Source organism: Myxocyprinus asiaticus, chromosome 14, assembly GCF_019703515.2.
Source record: "Myxocyprinus asiaticus isolate MX2 ecotype Aquarium Trade chromosome 14, UBuf_Myxa_2, whole genome shotgun sequence".
Taxonomy (NCBI): domain Eukaryota; kingdom Metazoa; phylum Chordata; class Actinopteri; order Cypriniformes; family Catostomidae; genus Myxocyprinus; species Myxocyprinus asiaticus.
In genome coordinates this window covers 28,683,098-28,700,581 of record NC_059357.1, presented here as the reverse complement: position 1 = coordinate 28,700,581, position 17,484 = coordinate 28,683,098, and the positions used below count along the sequence as shown (strand labels likewise).

Here is a 17,484-nt window from a genome sequence, read left to right as displayed (position 1 = left end):
GCAAATAACAGGGTTATTTGATTGGATGCTACTTTTCTGGCCTTTATGACAACCATTTTGGTGTTTCTACGCTAGAGGGCGCACAACATTTTTGCCAGTGATAAATACATGAACTCTGTCTGACTGCCATTTTAGACTGGGATGAAATTAAATTAATCTCAAAATTTAATTCGAGCACCCCCATCGTCACCTCCCCAGTTTGGGAAACACTGATCTAAGCTATTGGTAGCTAAAATCATTCGATTTTTAATGAATGAACAAAAGCAGGGAGAATGCGTAGAACACTGCAAATGACGTGAGTTTGAATTCTGCAGGCACAGATTCTGTGAAGTTTATTGATGAGTTATCAAGCTCTGACAGTCTACCTCTTTCTTCTTCTTGGCCACTTTCCCTGTGGTGTCTTTGCGGCTTTCCTCCAGAGCCATCTGGAGCCGCAGGTCATCCCCACGGCGCATCCTCTCCTCCTGAACAAACACGCACGACACACAAAGGAATTCATGTTATAGAACATTACCCGCTGAATCACATGATGAACCTACTGCCCTTAATCCAGACTGCAGGTTAACACGACTACACTGGTGTGATTCATCATGATTCAGCATCAAAATTCACAATTACTGAGGCATGCATAAATCTGCAGCACAATTATACTCTAAACCCAAGAATTACAATTGAGACAGCAAAGAGTGAGACACACCCAGCATTTTGTTTCCCCATAGAATCTATTTCAAATGGCAGAGGCAACAGGAAGGAAACTAACAATGTAGAGTATGTCAGTGGGGAACAATTGATGATAGGCTTTAATCTAGTCCCCATGTTAATTTGGCAGCAGTAAATAATTCTGCATTTGGTTAGACATTTTCATGACAATTAAAGCTTCCATGCAGCTTTCATTCCAAACAAAAGCCCTTAAAGAGATATTTACACTTGGTCACTTCCTGCATTTTTACTGATCAGAGTGCTATCCGATTAGGTATGCACATTAGGGTTGTGCAATATAACGGTACTAAAGAAATATCACAATACCAAAAAAATTAAAATGGTACGATATCATCTTGTTGCTAATTTCTGTATCATTTCACAGTATGTTACCATTAGCAAAATCTTATGAGATATGACAGTTTTAGAGCCCAACCGATATGGGATTTTTGAGACCGATATCAATTTTAGAGGGGGAAAAATTCACAGATTACCGATATGGTGGCCAATATAGTTAATTTTTGAGCTGGAATGAAAACAGACCTTTTTTATGTGGATCTTTCACCGATATGACTATGCAAAGGTACTCAGAAGGCTGCTTTCTTAAACAAATATTTTTATCAAAGAATATTTGACATTATTATTATACATTGTCAACAAATTCTAGAAATTAACACTGAGAAAATAAAGAATACAAATACAATAAATAGCTAAATAAACATCAGTACTGTATGTTTAGTATAAATCAATTGCTGACCATTTAAATAAATAAAAAAATAAAATAGCAAAATAAGCATCAGTACTGTTTAGTATCAGTCAAATGCTGACCATTAAAATAAAGAATAAATAAAAATAAAATACATAGCTATATAAACATCAGTACTGTTTAGTATCAGTCAAATGCTGACCATTAAAATAAAGAATAAACAAAATAAATAGCTAAATAAACATCAGTACTGTTTAGTATCAGTCAAATGCTGACTATAATACTGGCGAGTAAAGAAAAACAGCGGCCTTACACCGTATTCTGCTATACAAGTTCAGGGGAAACTTTCAACGGTAGAAAACCAGACTTATAAATATTACATTTTATAAATGCAATGACTGGAATTGTTCAGTTGAAGGGGGTACCAAACTGTGAATCCTGAATAAAACAGTTTGGTGAATACATGTTTACTCATTAACTTCCACTCAGCTGACAACAATGAAAGTAGCTACGTGATTAGCTAGTTAGCTATAAGCTCGTCATCACGGAGAGTAAAAGATGGACGTTGTTTATTTTACTTTCCAGCACTGTCTCTCACCAACTAGGTAATAACATAGCGTGAAATCAACACTCAACAGACACAATCCACCACCGCACCGTTGTCTGTTGAGCTGCAAAAAGATGCTCTGATGTTTACCTTTCAATCTGCTACATTACTGACTGCACTGACAAACTATAGCTGGCTAACATAGCAAGCAATAGCAAAGATAAACGTGAGTGGCATGGTTGTCAGGGACAGGGTTAACGTTATAGTAGTAATTTTGAAAAGGGAAAATGATGGGGTCATTCTTTATTAACTTTCCAGTATGTATTTCACAAACTAGTTAGCAATTTACCGTGAAGACACACAGCTTAACTCCGCTCTGTCTGCAGAGCCACCGTCAGCTCAGCAAACAATGGAGATGGAGCGTGCTCTGCTGGACAAACTACGCTATGTAACCAATTCTAAAGCATTGTTTTCTGCATTATATGTTCTGAAAAAAAGTTTTCATATCGGCGCATATCGGTAAACATATACGCTGATACCGATCTATCGGTGAAAGGCTAATATTGGCCAACCGATATGTCGGTCAGGCACTAGACAGTTTTGAGATTAAATCAATGACAATTTGAAAATAAAATGTAAAAATCTCGATATGGCCAAGTGTGATCATTATACAGCAGAAGGATGTCATTTAATCAAATAATATACAGTCACATTTGCTGCGTGCTTCAGAAAGAACGAGAGGTGCTGCTGCTCTATGATCTACTTCACACACACACTACTGGTGCTTGGTTTTCATGCAGTGTGTTTAGTGTATACACAGCTGTGTACACTCAAATCTCCTTCTCCGGTGCAGCTCAGAGATTTAAACTCACGAGTCGCGACGGGAGTATTGAATTCAGCATTAATGGGAGGCTTGATATAACTAACCCGTCAAAAAAAGAAAAAACTCAAAGGTCTGTCAAAATAAAAGTCTGTCAAAAAAAACTGAAGACAGAAAAAAAATAAAAATGTAATATTCAAAAAGTAGTAATAATACTCTTAATAACAAAAGTATAACATTAAATGGTTTATATTATTATTCTTATCTGTAAGCAATATCACAAAAGCAAGTGTACTGAATATCAGCATATTAAGCCATAGCAGTCTTGTGCCTACGGTAATTTATTTTCATTAATGTTTTCATTAATACTGTGAAGCTACGCTGTGCAGCATTTTATTTTAGCAAAAATAAAATAGCAATTTTATGTTAAAAATTGACTACATTTTCATTTTGATTAAAGCTGTATATGTACACCATCTGATCATAACATTTCATTAAAACATTTAACATGGAATCCAGAAAAATTAAAATGGAAAATGCATAATTTGTAACTGGAAGACTTTCAGTTCTTTTAATCAAGTCATTTTCTGTGTAATTATCAAAAATCTGAGGCTTTTATTTTTTGCCCAAGTATTGATTTAGTATTAATACCGAGGTACCAGGGCTGGTATCATACCAAAGCCAAAATTTTGGCATCGGAACAACTCTAATGCACATTACAATTACACTTAAAATGAGTCATTGCAAAACAGATACACTATATTGCCAAAAGTATTCGCTCATCTGCCTTTAGACGCATATGAACTTAAGTGACATCCCATTCTTAATCCATAGGGTTTAATATGACGTCGGCCCACCCTTTGCAGCTATAACAGCTTCAACTCTTCTGGGAAGGCTTTCCACAAGGTTTAGGAGTGTGTTTATGGGAATTTTTGACCATTCTTCCAGAAGCGCATTTGTGAGGTCAGACACTGATGTTGGACGAGAAGGCCTGGCTCACAGTCTTCGCTCTAATTCATCCCAAAGGTGCTCTATCGGGTTGAGGTCAGGACTCTGTGCAGGCCAGTCAAGTTCTTCCACACCAAACTCGCTCATCCATGTCTTTATGGACCTTGCTTTGTGCACTGGTGCGCAGTCATTTTGGAACAGGAAGGGGCCATCCCCAAACTGTTCCCACAAAGTTGGGAGCATGGAATTGTCCAAAATCTCTTGGTATGCTGAAGCATTCAGAGTTCCTTTCACTGGAACTAAGGGGCCAAGCCCAGCTCCTGAAAAACAACCCCACACCATAATCCCCCTCCACCAAACTTCACAGTTGGCACAATGCAGTCAGACAAGTACCATTCTCCTGGCAACCGCCAAACCCAGACTCGTCCATCAGATTGCCAGATGGAGAAGCGTGATTCGTCACTCCAGAGAACGCATCTCCACTGCTCTAGAGTCCAGTGGTGGCGTGCTTTACACCACTGCATCCGACGCTTTGCATTGCACTTGGTGATGTATGGCTTGGATGCAGCTGCTCGGCCATGGAAACCCATTCCATGAAGCTCTCTATGCACTGTTCTTGAGCTAATCTGAAGGCCACATGAACTTTGGAGGTCTGTAGCGATTGACTCTGCAGAAAGTTGGCGACCTCTGCGCACTATGCGCCTCAGCATCCGCTGACCCCGCTCTGTCATTTTACGTGGCCTACCACTTCGTGGCTGAGTTGCTGTCATTCCCAATCGCTTCCACTTTGTTATAATACCACTGACAGTTGACTGTGGAATATTTAGTAGCGAGGAAATTTCACGACTGGACTTGTTGCACAGGTGGCATCCTATCACAGTACCACACTGGAATTCACTGAGCTCCTGAGAGCGGCCCATTCTTTCACAAATGTTTGTAGAAGCAGTCTGCATGCCAAGGTGCTTCATTTTATACACCTGTGGCCATGGAAGTGATTGGAAAACATGAATTCAATTATTTGGATGGGTGAGCGAATACTTTTGGCAATACAGTGTATAAATCCAATCTTCAATTCCAATGCGCAGTGCATTTTTCCCCTCTGTCATAGGCATGATGTTTGTCAGTGTTTGTTTTCAGATTCATCAGTGAGTTGCACCAAATAAATGAAGAAAATTCGCTCTCTTCTAAAACATGCCTGCCTGTTAATTACAAAGTTGCAGCAGCACGTCAGAGTGTTTCATGAGCATCACCTGAGCTGCAGTGCATTCAGTGTTTTGGCCCAGAGTCTAGTTTTGTAGCGTTGCTCACACGCAATTAAAGTGACAGTGCAATGTTGATGGACAAAATTAATGTGATTTGACACAAAAAAGTACAAATTGCATAGAATATGCAGTCCAGTGTATTTTATTCGAATTACAGCACAGAAAGAAAAAAATAGCCAAGAGATGTAAAATGACAAACAAATTAAATTATTTTAATTATGTCTTAAGTAAGCCTCCCGTGCTGTGAGTCTCTGCGGTGTCATGCACAGCGAGCCACGTGATAAGATGCGCAGACTGACGGTCTCAGAAGTGGAGGCAACTGAGACTTGTCCTCCACCACCCGGATTGAGGTGAGTAACCGCGCCACCACGAGGACCTACTAAGTAGTGGGAATAGGGCATTCCAAATTGGGAGAAAACGGGAAAAAAGAAAAAAATATATTTCTTAAGTAAAAGGATGGTTATCTAAATTTAAAACTACAGTATACTACAAATTATTTGCCTAAAATATTAAATTAAATTATTTGTTATATGCTATTACGCATAGAGCAGATCTACTGGCTTAACAGCAATACCCACGCACAGCCGAGGGTACTGGCTTGAGTAGACTTGGTAACTATATGCACACGACAGCCCATATGGTCTGTAATTTCAGAACTTAACTCATTCTTGTACAGACGATGGATGATACAAGATGGATTGTGCAGAAACTAAGTGCTCTATGACCCTCAACATTGTTATTTAATCCTTAAAAAAAGGAAAAAGCATGGGATGCAGTTTCTTCAGCTGTTGGTGCAGAAGGTAAGTTAACTTTTTTTGGAAGAGCGTATTCTTATGAAGAGTATTCAACATTTAAAAGTTTTGGCTGGTGTTTGAACAAAGAGATATCGCTATTTAATTGTTGAGAAAGAGTGGTCGAAACAAACCAAGTGACCACTTTCTTATCGATCGTCGCCCTCCCCCTCATGGACAAACCTAGTTTCTCCACTGAACAATGATGTTTGTAAAGAGCAGAGCTTCTTGTGTTGGCTGCCACTAAATGAAAGAATTCTACAAAACTACATGTCTTGTATGTCATGTATGATACACCAGCATCGTGTAAATAAGCTTTTATGACTATCATGTTAGTAATACTTACACCGATCAGCCACAACATTAAAACACCTACCTAATATCGTGTAGCCCCTCATGCCACCAAAACAGCTCTGACCCATCGAGGCATGGACTCCACAAGACCTCTGAAGGTGTCCTGCGGTATCTGGCACCAAGACGTTAGCAGCAGATCCTTTAAGTCTTGTAAGTTGCGAGGTGGGGCCTCCATGGATCGGACTTGTTGGTCCAGTACATCCCATAGATGCTCAATCAGACTGAGTCAAGTCAACACCTTGAACTCTTTATCATGTTTCTCAAACCATTCCTGAACAATTTTTGATGTGTGGCAGGGCGCATTGCCATGAATTGGTGTATGTGGTCTGCAACAATCTTTAGGTAGGTGGTACAGGTCAAAGTAACATACAAATGAAAGCCAGGACCCAAGGTTTCCCAGCAGTACATTGCCCAGAGCATCACACTGCCTCCGCCGGCCTGCCTTCTTCCCATAGTGCATCCTGCTGCTATCTCTTCCCCAGGTAAATGATGCACACGCACCCGGCCGTCCACATGATCTAAAAGAAAACGTGATTCATCAGACCAGACCACCTTCTTCCATTGCTCCATGGTCCTGTTCTGATGCTCACGTGCCCATTGTAGGCACTTTCGGTGGTGGACAAGGGTCAGCATGGGCACTCTGACCGGTCTGCGGCTACGCAGCCCCATACGCAACAAGCTGCGATGCAATGTGTGTTCTGACACCTTTCTATCATGGCCAGCATTACATTTTTCAGCAACTTGTGCTACAGTAGCTCTTCTGTGGGATCAGACCAGATGGGCTAGCCTTCGCTAGAGGTCTGCACGGGCCTTAGAAATACCCAAAACCGTGTGGCCCGACCCTACCCAAACGATACCATCGGATTTTAAGCCCGAATCCTACCCGAACCCGATATCGTTCACTATGTTGGGCCTCATGTGTTCAAATAGAAGACAAAGGCAGGCCTAACACAGTCGTAAAAACCTAACTCAGGCCCCCACATACCAGGTCATAAATTATAGTGATAAAAATTGCGCCAAAATCAAACAAAGGGAGTCCAAAACAGACTACAAATCCCATGAAGCTTTGCTCACTAAAGGATCGAACTCTCAACTCCTATTGGATGAGGCACACAACAGAACGTCCCTCAAACCATGACATCATCAGGAGTAGAAATACCTCTAAAATTCTTCCGGGATTTGCTTCCAGCAACTTTGTTCGCCGAGTATACAGGTGCATCTCAATAAATTAGAATGTCGTGGAAAAGTTCATTTATTTCAGTAATTCAACTCAAAGTGTGAAACTCGTGTATTAAATAAATTCAATACACACAGACTGAAGTAGTTTAAGTCTTTGGTTCTTTTAATTGTGATGATTTTGGCTCACATTTAACAAAAACCCACCAATTCACTCTCTCAAAAAATTAGAATACATCATAACACCAATAAAAAAAACATTTTTAGTGAATTGTTGGCCTTCTGGAAAGTATGTTCATTTACTGTATATGTACTCAATACTTGGTAGGGGCTCCTTTTGCTTTAATTATTGCCTCAATTCGGCGTGGCATGGAGGTGATCAGTTTGTGGCACTGCTGAGGTGGTATGGAAGCCCAGGTTTCTTTGACAGTGGCCTTCAGCTCATCTGCATTTTTTGGTCTCTTGTTTCTCATTTTCCTCTTGACAATACCCCATAGATTCTCTATGGGGTTCAGGTCTGGTGAGTTTGCTGGCCAGTCAAGCACACCAACACCATGGTCATTTAACCAACTTTTGGTGCTTTTGGCAGTGTGGGCAGGTGCCAAATCCTGCTGGAAAATGAAATCAGCATCTTTAAAAAGCTGGTCAGCAGAAGGAAGCATGAAGTGCTCCAAAATGTCTTGGTAAACGGGTGCAGTGACTTTGGTTTTCAAAAAACAATGGACCAACACCAGCAGATGACATTGCACCCCAAATCATCACAGACTGTGGAAACTTAACACTGGACTTCAAGCAACTTGGGCTATGAGCTTCTCCACCCTTCCTCCAGACTCTAGGACCTTGGTTTCCAAATGAAATACAAAACTTGCTCTCATCTGAAAAGAGGACTTTGGACCACTGGGCAACAGTCCAGTTCTTCTTCTCCTTAGCCCAGGTAAGACGCCTCTGACGTTGTCTGTGGTTCAGGAGTGGCTTAACAAGAGGAATACAACAACTGTAGCCAAATTCCTTGACATGTCTGTGTGTGGTGGCTCTTGATGCCTTGACCCCAGCCTCAGTCCATTCCTTGTGAAGTTCACCCAAATTCTTGGATCGATTTTGCTTGACAATCATAAGGCTGCGGTTCTCTCGGTTGGTTGTGCATCTTTTTCTTCCACACTTTTTCCTTCCACTCAACTTTCTGTTAACATGCTTGGATACAGCAGTCTGTGAACAGCCAGCTTCTTTGGCAATGAATGTTTGTGGCTTACCCTCCTTGTGAAGGGTGTCAATGATTGTCTTCTGGACAACTGTCAGATCAGCAGTCTTCCCCATGATTGTGTAGCCTAGTGAACCAAACTGAGAGACCATTTTGAAGGCTCAGGAAACCTTTGCAGGTGTTTTTAGTTGATTAGCTGATTGGCATGTCACCATATTCTAATTTTTTGAGATAGTGAATTGGTGGGTTTTTGTTAAATGTGAGCCAAAATCATCCCTTTTAAAAGAACCAAAGACTTAAACTACTTCAGTCTGTGTGCATTGAATTTATTTAATACACGAGTTTCACAATTTGAGTTGAATTACTGAAATAAATGAACTTTTCCAAGACATTCTAATTTATTGAGATGCACCTGTAGACGTAGCTCATCGCTGCTCTCAGGTGCAACCTCGTGGCACAAGGAAGTAACGTCTGACTTGAAACTGTGGCCATACAATCTCCATCTCGCTGGACGAGTTGAGATTACTTGGTGTTCAACCGAACACTCTAACGGATCCGAGGGAGACCGCTGAGCAATCCGCATCTTCATCCGTTTGCCTGCAGAAGTGAAGAGATTAAAGATTTCTCTTCCATCTTCAATCAAGTCGACATTTCTGATTTCTCTGCCAGCCCGCCGAGAAACAGCCAGCTATGCCCACCGACAGAGCAAGGAAACGGCCTCCCGTCATCACCCGAGCCTCAAGGAACCGGGTCAGATTTAAAGGACGGATGATTACACATTCTGCATCCTCATGCGATTCAAGTAAGAGGTTTACGTCTGGGCAGAGATAGAATATTATAGTGTGTTATTCTTGTGTTTCAAGGTTTTGCTTGTACAGTTTACGGACCGCCATGTCCGCTCATTATTAATACTCAGGGTATTATCACAAATTTGTTTTGCTGTATTGTGGTCCAACCAAACTGGACTGTTGTGCAATTTCGCCATCGCGGGTGAGACCGGTAAACCGAGTTTATCCATTAAAGAGTCAAAGAACGCGGGACTGTTTTACGAGCCGTCCACCGTGTCTCTGAGCGATAAACTAACAGCTGCTTTCTCTCCCACGATCGCGAAATCGGCTTTAGGGCCGTCACTTTATTCTCTCTCTCTCTCTCTCTCTCGTACTAACCACACACACACACTCGCTCTCACACACACACCCTCATGTGTTATAGGATTATTTTGATTTCCATATCTAATCATATCACTGTTTGGTTTGTAGTTGTAAGTCGGAAGTTTATTGACTGCATTGTATTAATTATTAATTGATATTACTGCATAAATAAACTTTGTTATATTACAAAGAGAAGTGTTTTGGTTTGTTTTGCATACGCCTGTGTCATGCTGACGGGATGTCAGTGCTCGTATTCAAGCCTTCATTCATTGTTTTTTCCTGAAAATCGATATTCTTCGGATGTCGATTAATATTGAGACTGTTTTACTATCTGGTTATTAGTCCCTGATTCCAGGGTGGTGCCCCATCAATGTTAATCCTTATTAATATTCTGTTGATTTTTGATAATTGATTTGAAATTATCTTTGATGATTGTTGAATTTGAATGATCAATAAGCTAGTGTTAATTTTAATTATTGTTTCATCAATGTTAACCATTAATGATTATCTTTGATAATTGCTTTTTTAAAGGATTAAAAAAGCTAACATTGATTCTCATCAATGTTCTATTGATTTTAATAATTAATAATTATCTTTGATAATTATTAATTATTGCTAATAACCAAACCCGCTCCTAAACGTAGTGCACTACATTTACTGGAGCCCATATGAGGTTTTAATGAGTTAGATTCAATTAATTTAAATATTAATTAATAACTAAAGAAATAATCATTAGTTATTTCTGATAGTAACACTGATCTAAACAACCAGTAAAGCCCTACAACTATCTAATTTCTTCTCCTAACAAGTAGTGTTACAATAGACTGAATTTTATGTAAACATTTAGGCAACATTCGGAACAGTATTGAAACAGTAAACATACACAGATTTAACAAGGCACGGCAGCCCCTTAGTACACTAGAGCAGAAGGGAAAAAAGCATTGCCTTGCAGACCTCTAGCCTTCACTCCACACGTACATCAATGAGACTTGAGCGCCCATGACCCTGTTGCAGGTTTACTGGTTGTCCTTCCTTGGACCACTTTTCGTAGATACTAACCACTGCATACCAGGAACACCCCACAAGACCTGCCGTTTTGGAGGTGCTCTGACCCAGTCGTCTAGCCAATCACAATTTGGCCCTTGTCAAAGTCGCCCAGATCCTTACACTTGCCCATCTGTCAGTGGTTTTCATGTTGTGGCTGATCAGTGTATATTCACCCACCCCTGATAACCATTTTATTAGTTATGGTCATTAATAAAGGAAACACTCAACGTAGTTAGACAGAAATTACTTTATTTTCTGTATAGAGCCGCAGCTGTAACGCTGTAAAACAGGGCTCTTCAATTATTTTCTTGCGGGGGCCAGATTATCCAAATGAAAATTTGGCGGGGGGCAAACATTTTTCTGAATTTATCTTAGTTACTAATATCATTGCAACATGTTAACATGAAAAAAAAAAACGAAACACCATTTTAAAGCCCCGGTATACTTTATACGACATCGTTAATGAACGGGTGTGACCTCATTTCGAACAAAAAGTGTTTTTGAATTCATTTAGGTGGGTTGTAACAGCTCACTGCTCACATGTCATCTGTAGGTGTGAACTGCAGCTCCACTTACTTTGAGGCCGACAGCTAATTCTAGTTACATTGTTCTATCAGTTAAGGTCAGTCAACATAAACACACCGGTCTGCAGAGTTATTAGCGAGCTGGTGCAAACTTGCCTACATTTATACAATCGTTTGTTTAGAGACATTTTCCAAGAGCATGAGATGAGATTTTTTTCCTCCATTTAATTAGTCTATAAAAGGAATCATATCTACTCAAATACTCATAAATGCCTATTCCTTCTGTTGTTTTATATGTTGCTTCATTCATGTGCTCTCTGCAGCCAAAAGCCATTCACACATCTGCCCAAAGTGAGCTATTGCTCTTATCATTCTTTTGTTTGTCTGACGCCCATTAACACTCTTTAATACACCCATCTTTGCAGTAGTATCAGTGTCATCAAATTACAACAACCAAAGGTTGCATGCATTGCAGAGTGTTGTTAAACTCACCGCTGAGTTTTGCGCAGAGAGCACTCTGATGATCTGATTGCGAGGCAATTTCATTAAAATCAGATGGATGGCCAGTTAAAAATGATTGGCCAATTGAAAAAAAAAAAGCCCTAGCGAATCTGCAGCTGTAGCTATGCTGCAGTTGTGCTGTTGCGTTGCATATGTGCTGCTAACGCTTGTGATGAGAAACAGGCATAAGAGTGCCAACAGCAAAATTCCTTTCTGCTCCAGCTCCACAGTGAACCTCCCTCTCAGACGAGCCCCTCCTCAACAGCACCAGTCTGCTTTTTCATTTGGAAATGCATCCCAGATGTCTGAGCGCACACGCACTTACGCTACTTCCTCCACATCATTCTTTAGGCAGCAACCACTGATGAGCCTCAAGCATCGCCAGAGCTGATGGGAACATTATACTTCCTATTGTATCAGCTGGCCCACTTTATCCCTTTTACAAGGCATGTAAGTTGCCATTTTAAATCCCATCGAGACATTGTGTGGTTGTATGACTTCCACTCTAATTTTTAGACTTCCTTAACAATATCTCCATGTTGGTCTGGCTCCACTTTGGAAAGAAAAGGGAAAGTAGGCAAATACATGTAACCTGTAATCAGGGGAGAAAGCAAGCCAGCAGATGGGGGTTGGTTATGGATCCCAGTTATTCGTATCTCACACTTGATTTTATGATTTTGAATTTAACTGCTTGTTGTCTAAACGCATATGGAGGGGAAAAAAGCTAGATGTGATGCGTTTACATATACCAAAAATAAAAATAAATAGCCTTTATTTTATTCTGTGTTCACATTGCCTATTTTAGGAGCAAGCAAATTAAGACAATGGGACTATATATTGTCTTAAGCAGGGTGTAACTAAGCAAGGAGCCAAAAAAAGAAAACATTCATAAATAAAACATGTCAAAAAGGCTGAATCATTTTGGTATGATTTCCATTAAGGTAGTCAATAATAAATTATTGTCCATTTAAAAAAAAAAAAAAAGAAATTGCTTATAAATGCACACTTCTATGCATTTTTTGTGTCAAAAATTCTAACTTGGTGTAAATAGGCCCTAAGAGGTAAAAAAGGGTGATATGATGTACTGCACCTGCTCGGCAGCCTCTCGGCTCATAGCAAGAGCCAGCTGCAACTGCAGCTCTTCCTCACCACTAGTCTGAGGCCTGGCCTGCTCCAACTCTGAGGATGCATTGGGAGATGTGGCTGAAACACACAAAACACACATACAAATGACATTATCATTCAAGAACTTAAGACAATGCAGTCAGGTGTGGTTGTAGTTAAGGCAGGACTCCTCTTGTGTGAAGCAATGAGCATACATTACAATTACTGCTGAGGAACAATAAGCTGAACAAGTTTTATCAGTTACTTGGTTATTGCTCACAACCTAAAACAGCAAAACAAAGAGGGCAAGGCTTACAAGGAATGCTATTGTACTTCTCAGCAAAAAAGTTTTTGAAAATCTGACTAAAAGTTGAAGGTACAAGACCATGTATTTAACGTCTTTAATGAGGGAATTAACTAAATCCCAAGAAGGTTTGCAAATGATTTAATCAAATTAGAAATGATGGAAAAATATAAAACTACTGATTTAAAGTTTCTGATTATAAGTATAGAATCAATATATTTGAAGTATACTGCAAAATACATTCAAAGTAGTTTGAGAGTAAAGGCCTCAGTATACTTCTGGAGAAGTTCTTATTCATTCTTTGTTCAGTGGTAAAAAGAAGTTTGTGGAGATGGGGGCGTCCAGACCGCCGGAGGAGAGAGAGAGAGTGACACACAAAGCCGCAGTGTGTGTGTTTGATTGTGCTGCTGAAAAGCATTAGTCTGTGTGTATTTCATTGAAATGTGTGGACAATAAAAGTCTCAAATCAACTGTTTACCTGTACCCCGCTTCCTCATCCATAAGCAAGAGATCTATTACAAAGTTCTAAACAGCCGAGCAAGTATACTGTTTGCGAACATTCAGACACCCACCACACCGCTGTAGGAGCGATTGGCATTTAAATATGAGGACGCTACATGCAAAATCTTAACTAATGTGACATTAAAGTGTGTTATCAATGACTTTATGCCTCATTCTATGAGCAGAATTCACATGAGGTCAGTAAAAGCTTTTTTTAACCATTCGATGATGACCTAAAGAAATATATATGCAGTAGAAAATTCTTAATTTGTCTTGTTTACGTTTTAAATTCATGGTGCTAATGCGCTAACATGCTATACGAGGCCATAATATGCACTAAGTTATTGTAATTTATGATGACACTGATACTGATGCAAAGATCAGTCTATGAAAGTGTTAATGTGCAGAATAAAGACAAAAGAATGATAATAGGCTTACTTTGGGCAGTGTAAATGGCTTTCACTGCAGATGGCACATGAGAGTACTGATTTTAAATTGATTTAATTCCTTTTGTAGGCTAATTAAACAAAACAAAAATCGCATGCCATAGTCTTGGAAAATGTATCTACTTGAACGATCTAACATATGTATGTAAATTTGCACCAGCCTGCTAATAATGATACACGTTGGTGTGTTCATGTTAACTGATTTTGACTGACTGAACAACATAAACAACAGAATGAGCTGTCGCCGTCAAGGTAGGTAGAGCTCCAGGTCACACCTAACAATGACATGGACCAATGGCAGTAAGGTGTTTATTTGCAGCTGGCAGGTGTTGCCGCAATTCTCTGATTGGTGGATTTCTAGTTCTTCATAAAGGAATTCCACCATTAAACCATTTTTAAGAAATTAAATTGCAATAATGCAGACTGATGGATTCTTAAGTAATATACCATAGAACAAAAAACTGTAGGTCTGTCTTTAAAGCTTTATGTTATCGCTAATAATCAAATCCCCTATGGAAAACTAAATTGGATTTTTACTTCTGGAACCATACCGTTGCAAACTTGTGATCACATGACCCAAGACCGATCTCAAAACCAGGTGTAAACAGGGCCTAGGATGCATCTGCCAGGCAAGAATGGAGAAACCGATCTCCCTGCTGCATGCTGGGTAAATCACAGCAGGCAGCTAGCACTGATTATAAGATTGATGTTAAACCAATGAACGAGAACCCTTCCTTGTGCACTGATTGGATTGGGGCAAGCCATGTGTTTAGAAAACAGCAGCATCACCAGCCTGCTCAGAGCGCATGGAACAGTCACAGGCCATTGAAAGCCAAGCACCTTGCAAAGTACAGGTCACAAAAGGTCAGAATTAACACTATGTTCAAAGCAATCGCAACTACTCAGCCATACTATGAGCACACCCTGTGTGGTGCCTGACATAAGAGGCACACATTTGTATTAAGGTTCTGACGTTTAAAGGCTCCTTTATTAGTCAAGCTACAGTACATTCAAAAAGTATTCAGACCCCTTCATTTTTCACACATTTTGTTATGTTGCAGCCTTACAGTAAATGCTTTAAATGGTTCTTTTCACATCAATCTACACTCCATACCCCATAATGACAAAGCAAAAAACAGATTTCTGATAACTTTGTAAATTTATTAAAAGAAAAAATTGAAATATCAAATTGGCATAAGTATTCAGACCCTTAACTCAGTACATACTTGAAGCACATTTGGCAGTGATTAAAGTCTCAAGTCTTTTTGGGTATGATGCAACAAGCTTTGCACACATGGGGTCGGTTGCATAAAACTGTTTTAGACTAGTCTTACTAATTAGTATAAAATGTTGGTCTTAATTTTTTCAGTCAGTTGCATAATAACTTAGATCAGTCTAATTTAAGACCAAAATGTATGACAGCACACCCCTAGGCTAACTTTTGTTTGCATTCCATGTTGCCATGGAAAATAACCGTTAGCTGAGCCAGTGGGGGATTCAGTTGAGGGCTGAAAGGGGCTTGAGTTGAGACTTTGACTTCAACGATAGTAACAAAATGTCATGTGTTTTTTATTATTTGGGTTAAAAATCACTAAATTTGTTCATTAGAAACCATTTTGAAGCACTGTAGTCCTCTAATAAGCAAATATTTTCAGCAAATGAAAACTGAATTGAGCGTCCACTGTCGGCCATTCTTTTTTTAAAGCTGTTCAGTGTCTTTTCCCACAATGAAATGCAAATTAGACTGTCCTACTAAAGACAACTGTGAGTTTGTTTTATGCAACCGGCTTTCTATGGCGTCTTTAGCTAGTCAAACTAATTGTTAGTCGCAGTCTTAAGTCAATGGCTATGTGTATGCAACCGGCCACTGGATTTGGGGATTTTCCGCCATTCTTCTCTGCAGATCCTCTCAAGCTCTGTCAGGTTGGATGGGGACTGTCGGTGGACAGCCATTTTCAGGTTTCTCCAGAGATGATCGATTGGGTTCAAGTCCGGGCTCTGGCTGGGCCACTCAAGGATATTCACAGAGTTGCCCCTAAGCTACTCTTGCGTTGTCTTGACTGTGTGTTTAGGGTCATTGTCCTGTTGGAAAGTGAACCTTCGGCCCAGTCTGAGGTCCTGGGTATGCTGTGGAGTGTTGCAGTTGCAGTGGTTGTCCTTCTGTAAGTTTCTCCCATCTCCACACATCGTTTAAAAATTATGGAGGCCACTGTGCTCTTGGGAACCTTCAATGCAGCCGAAATTGTTTTGTAGCCTTCCCCAGATCTGTGCCTCGAAACAATCCTGTCTCTGAGCTCTGCAGGCAGTTCCTTTGACCTCATGGCTTGGTTTTTGCTCTGATATCCATTTTCAGCTGTGAGACCTTATATACACGGGTGTGTACCTTTCCAAATCATGTCCAGTCAATAAAATTTGCCACAGGTGGGCTCCAATCAATGTGTAGAAACATCTCAAAGATGATCCAGAGTAATGGGCTGCACCTGAGCTAAATTTCAAGTACCATAGCAAAGGGTCTGAATACTTATGTCAATGTGATATTTCAGTTTTTTCTTTTTAATAAATTTGCAAAGTTATCAAAAATATGGTTTTTGCTTTGTCATTATGGGGTATAGAGAGTAGATTGATGTGAAAAAAAATAAAGCATTTTATCATAAGGCTGCAACATGACAAAAGGTGAAAAAATTAAGGGGTCTGAATACTTTCTGAATGCACTTTATCTGAAAGCATCATCAATCAATAGATTGCTCGTCTTAGATCTATAAAAACTCTGACAGCCATTAGACCCAGTCTTCATGTCTTGCTTTATGACTCGACACCCTCAGTGCCTTGAGAAATCCAAGCAGAGTTGCCCAAGTTTCAGACCCAGAGGGACAAGCTAGAAATTACAACCAAAGGGCATGATTCTGTGGGAACAGGATTAAAGGCGAAAACAGCAATGAGTTGGTGTAGGGGTGGAGCTTTCTGAGATCATGGATGACATCACAAGGGCCTCCAGACCATACCACGTCACCCTTACTGAGATGAAGTGGAAATATGACTCACATGTGAACTGCGTGGTTCAAGTCATCTTTTTGCACCTTAACTTAAACAACAAGATAGGCTTTTCATTCATGATTACAGTTTGTTTATAAGATATGCTGACATTAAGAATACACAAAAACAAATTGCAGTTATTGCTATATGGGCGTTCGACTAATAGTGCCACATAGTCTCATACCTCACATTTCAAAATAAGATTAAAAACGCGGCCAAATCAAGAGCCTGCTTAAAATGGAAATAAATTGTCACAATTTTTTTTTTTTACATTTATTCAAAAGAGTAGATTTTAATAACTGTTAAAGCTCAAAAACATAGGATAAGCATGGAGTTAATAATACAAAAAAAAAAGAAGATATATTAAAGGAG

General features: G+C 39.8%; 1 protein-coding gene across 3 annotated transcripts in view; it reads right to left on the bottom strand.

Annotated features, from left to right (window-relative positions):
- epn2 (epsin 2) overlaps positions 1–17,484 on the bottom strand; it is a 43,350-nt gene that overhangs the window by 11,646 nt on the left and 14,220 nt on the right. For all 3 annotated transcript variants that reach the window (XM_051715693.1, XM_051715695.1, XM_051715694.1), the window contains exons 3-4: positions 12,815–12,927; positions 366–464 (exon numbers count right to left, since the gene is read on the bottom strand). In XM_051715693.1, the coding sequence (XP_051571653.1) occupies positions 366–464; positions 12,815–12,927 (212 nt within the window). The remainder of the gene's footprint in view (positions 1–365; positions 465–12,814; positions 12,928–17,484) is intronic.